This window comes from Spea bombifrons, chromosome 1 (genome assembly GCF_027358695.1).
Source record: "Spea bombifrons isolate aSpeBom1 chromosome 1, aSpeBom1.2.pri, whole genome shotgun sequence".
In the NCBI taxonomy this organism is placed as follows: Eukaryota; Metazoa; Chordata; class Amphibia; order Anura; family Pelobatidae; genus Spea; species Spea bombifrons.
This window is the reverse complement of record NC_071087.1, coordinates 52,945,463-52,956,362: the sequence shown is the minus strand read 5'-3', so window position 1 is coordinate 52,956,362 and position 10,900 is coordinate 52,945,463. Positions and strand designations below refer to the sequence as shown.

At 36.4% G+C, this 10,900-nt stretch overlaps 1 protein-coding gene across 1 annotated transcript; it reads right to left on the bottom strand.

The window, feature by feature from the left end:
• Nucleotides 1-1,909: 1,909 nt before the first annotated feature.
• SPARCL1 (SPARC like 1) lies at nucleotides 1,910-7,986 on the bottom strand. The gene is made up of 8 exons (XM_053461645.1): nucleotides 7,033-7,986; nucleotides 6,872-6,929; nucleotides 6,011-6,129; nucleotides 5,214-5,334; nucleotides 4,319-4,455; nucleotides 3,601-3,749; nucleotides 3,171-3,319; nucleotides 1,910-1,938 (listed from the first exon to the last, which is right to left on the bottom strand). Exons 1-8 carry the CDS (start codon nucleotides 7,984-7,986, stop codon nucleotides 1,910-1,912), a joined length of 1,716 nt encoding a protein of 571 aa, XP_053317620.1.
• Between the last annotated feature and the right edge of the window lie 2,914 nt (nucleotides 7,987-10,900).

The window sequence follows — 10,900 nt, the reverse complement described above, 5'->3', positions numbered from 1 at the left end:
CTTGTAATTTTTTTAGAAATTCTTAAATCTAATATTCTAGACAACAATAGCTGATAACGTAGCAGCAGCATGCTGTTTTTTCATGGGCACTTAGAATTATCATTTAACTATTTGACTGCCAATTGCAGTGATTTAAGCTAATATTAAAGATAAACGCAAGACAATTTATTTGGAAAATAACAAATAGCTCAATAAAGAAAGCAAATACATGTGTAATATTGCATACTGCAAACTGCATAAATTATAATATAAAATGCCAGTAGATCCGGCTTACTGGGGCAAGTGTATGAGACTATTTAGAAATTAAGCTTTGTGTCTAGAGCTTTTGTTATTTAAAATATAAAGGGATTGTAGGTGTAGACTACAAATTGAAAGCATACAGTAACACAATATTACTGAGTGTCATCTGAATTTTTAACCTGTCTACTCAACAGTTGTGGTGTAAAAAAATACAATAATTACAATGGAAATGCCATTAACGTAGTTGTTTTCAGTCATATGAGGTTATTTAATGTCTTCATGAAATAACAAGGTTACTTGAGGCATCGTGGGTTATGAATCACGTTTTCACTCATGGGATGTAAAGCTGGTAGAAACTATGAAGATTCTGTTTGGTCTTTTTGGTAACAGTTATCCAGACCATCTCTTAGTAGAAAAACCTTTTGGGTGATTGCTATACAGACAATTTCACAGGATCTACAGCAGGCATATAAACTGATACTGTATGTTTCCAGAGTGAACAAAGCTTTGTTTCATCCATATCCCTTTAGTGTTTTCTTGCGAGAGGCTGCAATCTTCTTCTAAGGTGGCAGCATTCCTCTGCTGCTTTTTTGCACCTAAATCCTTCTCTCCCTCCTTTCTCCGCCCACATGGCACACCAAGGATGTTACTTAAAAACACAGGGCCCTGGTCAGGAAACTGCTCCAGGGGACCCCAACTTCACAGGCAACATGTCCCACATTTGCCCCCAAATAGCTTGTTTGTGCTAGCTTTGGCTCCAAACAGCTTGTCTGTTCCATTTGTTTCCTAAAGATGCCTCTGCCATCTTTGTCCCCAGCATGTCTGTGGCACCTCTGCTCCCTAAACAGCCTGCCTGTGCGACCTCTTCCCCCTAAATAGCCTGGGACACTTAGAAAATATACCCTGCGTCAGTGCTTCCCAGACCTATCCAACACACGTTCACCAAAAGAGACAGTGCCGAATCAGAGCAGCCTGTGCCAGCCCCCCAGCATTCGCTCACTCACTAAAGTAATTTTTTTTCATATTCACATAAAACAGGGCCAATCATTTACGTTCATAAAATGCGGTTTAATGTATTATTTTATTGGCTATTAATAAATTCTAAATTGACATTGTCATACTCTGGTCATTGGAAAGGAATATCTATTTGCTTAGCATGCAAGATATTTTACTAAATGAAAGGCCCATTGCTTACCACATATAATTTCAAACATTGTCTTGATTCGTAGAAATGTAACCTCAGCAGAGGAGATGCCTGCCCACAGTGCTCCAATTGTTATCTATACCACTATAATCACTTCTGACTGAATATCATAACTGAATCAGTTGTTTTGTCGCACACAAAAGTAATTGCAAATCTAGAATCTGCCAATTCTTACAGCACAACAAAAAAAGGATTGTAGCATACAAACAAAGGGAATTTACAAATACCAAAGACTTTTTTCTTTCAGAGTATATAATATAGTATATATATATATATATATATATATATATATATATATATATATATATATATATATATATACGATGTGCTAGAACAAAAAGATATGTCTAAAATATTCACTTGATATGTTACAGGGATTGCATGGGATACAACTTTTGAGTAACTCTTTTTGCATTTCAATTCCTAACAAGAGTTAGAGTAACTGAAGAGTCTTCAGATTTTGTTTCAGAATAACAAATCTTCGTTTATATCATCTGAAAAACAAAGATGCATACATAATAAATGAGTTTTCCAATAAATTATTTGAAGGATTTGAACAATATATTTTATGTGGCACTCCTTGGACACACATCCCAACATTGCTGACAACCAAAGCAGCATGTTTACCGGCACAGCTTTGCGTTTTGATCCTCTTTGGAACCTTGGATTCTAAAGTGTTTAATGGCATATTGTTTTTTATTGATTTACATAGCATCATCATTTTCCACAGTGCTGTGGAATAGCCCAGCGCTCTGCTTCAAAAGATTGTGAGGGAGCCATGTGGGAGCACTGATTAAGGACTGTGCTACAAAAACACAGACTTGTATCATTTATATAGTTCATTGGATTGGGTCCGTCCAAGAAATTATCTGATCTTCCCAGGTGGCCCATGATCAACACTGCCTGCATGCTTGACCCCGTGGGTCATGACAGTTTGGCTGTAGGCACACCTAGGAAGTTTGTGAAGAGGGAGGTTAGTGTGCAGAGAAGTACACAGTAGTAGGCATCAGTGCAAAGACAAAGATATATCTGCAGGATCGGTGTTTAGGCCGGAGTCTGGTGGTACGGGTGTGTAGTCTGGTGGTACGGGTATGACAAGCAAGCATGGCATACAGGAACAACAGACAAAGATACAAGCAAACATGAAACAAAACAAGGATTAAAAAGAAACATACAGGCTTGACACTATGGCCATAAAATGTAAGCTTGCCACCACACTTCATGGCACCTCACATCAAGCAAGGCCTAACACTAGAGTAAAAACATTTATAAACCAACATTTCTGTAAACAAACAAGGTCTTTACTCTAGTAGAAAACAAATAAATGAACAGGTGGGACAGGTTAAATACAAGGAACAGAGAACACAAAATAAGACAGGGAACTGGATGCATACTAATATGGCGGCCTGCAAGACACGAAGCCTGACAACAGCCCATCATATCTGTATCATTTCTACACTTCTGTAAATGTTCTAGGGTTTTCAGTATACACAAATCATAGTTTGGGGACATTGTTTTCAAAATAAAAATATCATGTTACCTTAACCCCTTAATGACAAAGCCCGTACATGTACGGGCTCAAAATGCATTGTTTTCAGTGGGTTTAGGGACCGCCCATTGTCCTTAAGGGGTTAATATAGTTGTCTTCTTATTTGAATGTCAACAATATCAATTTTAATGAGTACAATTGTAGCACATAATCTATGGGAAAATATACATTTCGTACCTTCTCTAATCCCAAAGCACTGGCACCACTCTGTGAGAGAAATGTGTTTGTCTTTGTTAGTGTTACATTTCTGGAAGAATGCAGTCACACAATGCTCCATTGGAACCAAGGGAACACGAAGCGGCGCTAACTCTGAGCGTGTGAGCAACCTGTAAAAAATGTATAGAGCAACGTAAAAAGAAAATCTAATGAAATATATAGAAAAGAAATACCGTGGTAATGCTTCATTTTAAGATCAGTAGTCTGATGAGGTCACGGGTATATAAGGTATCTTATGCATTCCTGCCAATTTTGTCTTCCCATTTTTGCGGTAAAGACTCAAACCTACATCAGCCCTGGGTCTCATCTTCAGAATCAGGATAGCCATATGCCTGAAATCACAGAGCGCCATGAGTTTAGAGGCTAGTTGAGAAAATCTTACTAAATTTACCTGTCCATCAAATTCCGATCAAGTTGGTTAAACTGCCAGTGAACTGGATACACATACATGTAATAGTTTTTCTTGAAATCTCTTAACAGGAGGTCAATGTTATGATCACCTTCCAGAAGACGTTTCTCATTTTCATATATTTTTTTTACCTGCATCAGAAATGAAATAGCATAAGGGAGAATAACTTAAATCAGTTCCGTATGAGTAACTATTTATCTTGTATCCTACCAGCAGCTAATATCTAAGATCACACTTCATTTGTCCAGTTAATATGTTGCTTTTGTACACAATGGTATTTTGGAACCCCTCTACCCTCCCTTAAGTCCAAAGCAAGCATTTAGTAAAGCAAGAGTTTTCAATGTATCTGTTTCACTAAGCATTATCAAGGGCCAAGCGCAGGAATACGTAATGCATAGTTTGCATGGGGACATTTCTGAGGGTCAAGTAAAGGCAAGCCCAGTAACATAACCTAGAATTAACTTTGGGTCAAATTGGAATTTGCATAGGCTACGAAAAAGGAATAGATGGGAGGTGAGCAGGTGAAGCTAACCATCTGTCCCCAACATAGAGATTAAGGTATTTCCCCAGAATCCCAGAACTAAAAACTGGTTACACCCAGGAAAAAAAATGCAGATAGTTGCCAGGTACATGAAATCATCAAACTAACTATAAATCCCATGATTAATGTAGCATTATGATTAACGTCGAATAACTTCACCTTGTCTCTTTGCTTGTCTGACAGAAACCCAGAGTTCTCCAAATCCCTTTCATAAAGTTGTACAAGCACATTTTTTAGCCAGTCTCTCATTCTATAGGGGAAAAGAGCTAATTCGTACTCTGAGCAAGGCGGTATAGCTATAACAAAACACAACAGAATCAGAGTTACATACGCCTGTGCCCACAAAGGACATGAAACAGACAATAGTGTTTGGATAGCTAATTTCATATTTTTCCACTGAAGTACATAACAGGCTTGTAAAACATGTTAGACACTGCTTTGCAATGGGTCGATGTGAACAGCTATTGCAGCTACTTTAGAAACAGTGATTTTATAGGACCTCCTTTTCTTTATGGTTAAGGCACAACTGTAGAGAGATATTTACTAACTAACTTTTAGAAAATAATATATTGATTGAACTTCTGGAGACTGAACGAACAAATCTTACCAATGTATTAGATCACAATGTGAAAGAACAGTTATTTATATGAAAGTCCCTGTAATTTTAGATCCTAAAGAGGTAGTAATGCCCCACTTTTTCTTTCAGAGATCAGGAAAACAAATTTTGTTTACTTTACTTCACCAAATCCCAACTGTGTTAATCATTTTTTTCACTTAGAAATATCACTTGTTTCATTTCATGGCGCCTGCTGTCCACTTCCATTGAACACTCTTGGGTCTTCTGTCCATTCAAAGTTGTAGGTAGATCAAGAGGTTAAGGAGAAAGCATGGGCATGTTTCCAGTGACTTTAGTGACCAAAGTTGAAGCGCAAGCAATTATTTTCATATCAGATAGAGTAACAACCTATTGACCATCAAATGTTGTAAAAGAAATTTTTGGCTTTTTTATCGGATTTGGTAAATATATTAATACAATATTAGCAGTTTATCTTACATTTACAGTGCCCTTGATAATCAAGATGTAGGTGACTGCCTTCCTTGGTTCCTTCAAGTTTGCACTTAGTACCAAAAAGGTGGCAGGGGCTGTCATAGGTTTTGTTATCAGTACCACAGACCTGCACAGGACACAAATGAAGATTTTTAAAACCCACGTAAATTACAACATTGTTTTGCTGTAAAAAATTAATTTCCAATCAGTAATAATTATTATTTAAAGTATGATAGATGGATGGATGGGAGTTATTCATCTTCACTCCATAGTTTTCAAGGCAATGCTGGGACATAGTGTGGCTGCAGAATAATCAAAATCTAACTTGATATGCTTCTACTGATTATTCTCTTGCCATGTCAACTTAAATACTCAGGGGCATGATGGTCACTAAACATTTTAGATATTACTGAAAGCCAAGGCTAATTTGAGTAAGTGATTACTTTTTGTATAAGTTATAGAACATGGCCACTTACCTTAGTAGACTATTTATCAAGATCTGGAATCTTCAGCGGCTATTAGTTTAAACTACACATGGCGAGTGTGAGAAATGGATGTGTTTCATGGTTTATATAGAAAGACTCTTTACAACACCACTGCCATGCTTATAGGCAAGTCTATGTAGTTTCCTTAATATCCCAATATGATTAGGGTAATTTCTGCTGTAACGATGGTAAGCATGACTTTCAAACCACAACTTATAACTTAAATGTATATTTTATGGTGATTAATACTGTGTTTTTAGATGCAATTAACCATTCTATGTGTGCCATTTTATATCATGATGTTTGTTCTCCACTTACATGATCATTAACATTTCCGGGAGGGCAGAACTTTGGCTCCTGACAAACACAGCTAGGGTTGCCTTGTAAGTCCATTTCACATATCTTTCCCCTTTTACAATGCAAGTTCATGCAAGGATCTGTAAAGATACATCAATCTACAGTATAGAATGCAGTATTTGGCATTAAATGACAAGATGTTTTTTCAGAAAATAAACGTTTGATTCACCTATACATATAGGGGACATCTAAATGCAATTATAAAAAGTGTTGAATATCAATATAAATCACAGTATTTACTACTAATATTACAGTTGTGTGAAAAACTGATTACTAGTACGCTTTTAACAAGTTAAAAATTAGATTGGAATTTAGTAGCCCCAATATGCCAGTGAGATCATTAACTCCGTGTCATATGTGCTACAGATGTACTATACAAATGTTAAAATGACTCTTGTCACATAAAAAACTAAAGAATAATATTAATCAATAGTAAAAAAAAATATAGAAAATGTTTTTTGTATTTTTTAATGGGAAATATCATTAAGTATACGGAAATACATATATTAAAGATCTGAGTTCTTTTAGAGTACTTGTAAATTCCAAAGTCTACAGTAAAAATAAAAACCAAGATACATGCATCAGAAATTCATTTTCGCACTTTGGATGACATTGGCATACTTTTTTTTTTCTCTATTTCAGAGAACTCACGGAAGCCTGTGAACATGAGTTTTGTGCTGAGTTTAGGAGATATGGGACTCTGTCCACCTGTAGTTGTAAAACTGTGACCTACACACCAGGTTAGAACAATGCTTAGGGGACAGATTATCTCCTCACATTGTTCTAAAGAGTTTGTGTGGAAAATAGGCTATACATGCTTACCAACAAAGAGTTTCTCCACAACAATTTTCTCAGCCTGGTCCTGATTGTTATTAAAGGCCTTAAGAAATAGCACAGAGAAATTTCATGAAGCACAAAAAAAAAGCTTAGTACATAGGTTCAAAATGTGTTCAGATGTCGAGAGTTTAAGTTCTTATACTCACATGGCTAGTATGCTTTGGTTGTCTTCCATTAATGTCTTGAAGACTTGTGTAATTCTCTTGAATAGTTGGTTCTTGACTTATAACTTTAACTCTAACCACTTTTCCAGCAGTACTGTTTTGATTCCCATAATTGTCGTTTGTTCCATTAATCTGAAGAACATCCTCTGCAGCACTTTGTATGGTATCGTTTTCTTCACTTACGTTTTTCTCACTGCCAATTCGAAGAACACTGTCGCCCAGCTGGAAACTTTCCAGTACTGTGTCATTTTCCTCAAGGCTGAAATAGTTTTTTAGTACTTTATCAGTTAACTCTTTATTATCTTTATCATCATAACTGTTATTTTCTGATAATCTGACACCAAAAGGACGTGCAATAATTTGTCCGTTTGGTTCTTTGTTCAGCTTTGTCTCTGTTTCATTTTTGTGTTTTTGCTCATCTTCCACCTCAGACTGAGTCATGTTTAAAATATACTTTAAATGTTTCTTATTGTATGGCTTGCCTGGAATATCAGTATACTCCCCTTTATCATTGGCATAGAGCTCTTCATTCTTAACGCCGGATTTCATTAAAACAGGTTCATAATTTTCTGATTTGTCATCGGACAGAAGACTATCTTCACTTTCCTCCTCATTACTTGTAGACTGTTCACTACCTTGAATAAAGACAACTGACTCTGTGTTCCCGTCAGCATAATCTTCATTGACATCTTGGTTTTCAATTAGATCATAAGGTTGATTACTGCCATTGGATGTCTCATCCATCTCCAAAATGTGTGATCCTTTCTGATCTCTTGCATTCTTTTCCAGGTTCAGCAAATATTTAATTGGTAAAGTTTCTGAATTAGATATTTCACCTTCCAAGTCAAAAATATCAAAGCCACTAGAAGGTCCTTTAGAGTGATCATTAGTGATTGTTGCAAATTCCTTGCCTTTCTCTTGGCTGCCATCTTTCATTATGTGCTCCTGCTGTATGATCTCAGTACCTAACTAAAATCAAAGTATTCAGTTAAAATTAAGAAGTAAATATTTTTGTCCTATTTATTATATTACTAAGATGTAATATTACATTTAAGTAAACTAATATAAATCAATTTATTGTTTAATCTACAGGTGGGGAGCTGTGTTTGGACACACCACTCCTGCCAGTTTTCCACTTCCTGACGCTTACATAAAAGGATCACGAGAGAGAGAGCTCTGTGGGGCCATCTCTCAATATTAATGAAACCAATATATAAGGTCCCTTTTTCTACTATGTTGCAGCTACCATATCCTTGCAGATGGGTGGAATAACCAGAGCAAACCCTTACACAGGTCCCAGTGGGTCCATGGAACAATGTGCCCTCCTAAGACATGTTCTTTCAGGTGCATGGCCAGATCCAGGGGGACAATAGGGCAAACCACAACCGAGAAGGGCGGCACCATGCTATAATCAAAGTATTAAAGAGTTCAGTCCTAAATAAGCCCGAACTTACCTCTTTATTTCCCTAATTTCAAGAAGGAGGCGCGGTTCAGTGGCATTGAGGACAGCCTGTGGCTCCTCCATGGTAAATGAGTTGTATTTGACTGCATATGTGCCTGGGTATGTTATTGTGTGTGCTTATGTGTATGTGTCTGGGTAGGTTAGTGTGTGTATCTTGGTATGTTTGTGTGGTGACTGTCTATGTGTGTGCAGAGCTGGATATGTTGGTGGGAGTGTGTTTGGGTATGTTAGTGTGTGTATCTTGGTATGTTTGTGGTGACTGTCTATGTGTGTGTGTAGATCTGGATATGTTGGTGGGAGTGTGTTTGGGTATGTTAGTGTGTGTCTGGGTATGTTAGTGTGTTTGGGTATGTTAGTGTGTCTGGGTATGTTAGTGTGTGTGACTGTGTGTGACTGGGTATGTAAGTAGGTGTGTACATGTCACTTAATGAAAAATGTAATTTAAATTCTAATAATCACAATATAATTTAATGGATGTGGACGTGGTTTTGGTGGGCGCTGTTTTGATGTGGGGGCAGCATTTCATCCTTGGACCCAGGCAGCACAATGTCTTGGACAGGCCCTGGGTATAACATAGTGATCATACTTTCAGGCACCTATCTATCAATAATTTTTTGTACATGAATAATTGTATTTATATCATAATTATCAAGATATTTTTTAATAGCGCTCTGATCAGTATTCAAAATATTCATTAATGAATGCATCTTCAATTTGTATTTTTTATTTCCTTAAAATATATATTCTCAATTTACATGTATAGCTACACATAGAAGAACTAGCATTTTTCACACCTGAAGCACTTTTTTTTTTATAAATAAACATCCAGTATGTCATTCATTTGTTAAAACATATGTAAAAAGTAGTACTTACCGGTGAAGGAAATGCTATCCCAAAGAGACAAGTCAAAATTATGACAATATTCATGATTTTCAAACCTGAAGTGATACATGAAGAAATAATATTGTTTAATATAACATTTTTGCATTTGACATAGTCCTGGCTCTGGCTCCCTGTATGTCTGTGTGTGTGTGTGTATATGTATATATATATATATATATATATATATATATATATACACATATATACACACATAATGTAATCTGAGTGCCTGTTCCGTGAGCCAGGACTATGTCGTATAAACAGAAATATATTTTTATTTTCATTCACAGATATTATGATTCGATATATAAATACATTAACGACGATATGTTTGTTTACGTAGATTCACAATGTATTTCATTGTAATTAATCTACAACTTTCAAAAGCATGAGTCTTTGCATATGTAAGACATTACATTTGAAGAAATATTGAACCATATTACCTTTCCCGCACGTTGCAGTAGTGTGAATAGTGCAATGCAGAATATAGATTTAGTGTGATCCAACCACATAAAACCTCCTTAATCCCACTCCTATTATACTTGTGACTTTGTCTGGAAGTGAATTGGAGCTCACTGAAGTTGAAATTTTGCTGGCCTGTCACACATGATTAATTGTTTAGAAGAGCAGAGAGTGTAATGCCTTTTCCCCTAAAACAATGTAAATTTGGAATGTTGTAAAGATATTTTAGAGATCGGCACTTATCAAGCTACTTTGGTTGAAAGGTCTTAGTATATTTGATCAAATCGAAGAGCTCACTCTATGTGATGATTACCTAGTGGTATCCACCATTTAACCCCTTAAGGACAATGGGCGGTCCCAAAACCCATTGAACACAATGCATTTTGAGCCAGTACATGGACGGGCTTTGTCATTAAGAGGTTAAACAGCAGTAGTGCTTTAATATTTTGGTTTAATTGTCGTTGTATTAATAAGAGTTATACGTTTGTGCTTATATAACTCACCTTTTTTCCATCTTAGAATATGTTTGGAATATTAATATATTTCTACATCAGTAACTCAAATGTCCTGTAGAGGGCAGTGTCGAATTAAAATGCGTCTGCCTTATATATTTTACCGTATGCTATATAAACTACAAACAGATATAGTTCCATTGCTGGATGCACGTGAACAAAAATAATGTAAAGTTAACCAGTAAGAAAAATAAAGTATAAGAAGCAGGGGCACATTGATATGGGGAATTCAGACCAGTCCTAAAAGCACGCCCTGTCCAAATTCTTTTGGCTGGTCCAACATGATCCTTAACACTGGGCCGGACTACTCTGAAAAGTTTTTGCTCAACAGGGTCACATAGAGCAACATTATGTGGCCTCACAATGGTAATAGGGCGGCTTGCACCATGCGCAAGACAAGGACATGTATAAAACTAAGAAGCACATATATGAAGAATGATATAAGTGTCATGGGGTCCCCCATAGCCAAAATATGCCAGCCCTCTCCTAATTAAAGCAGTAATAATAACCATTTTACATCTGACATTTTGTA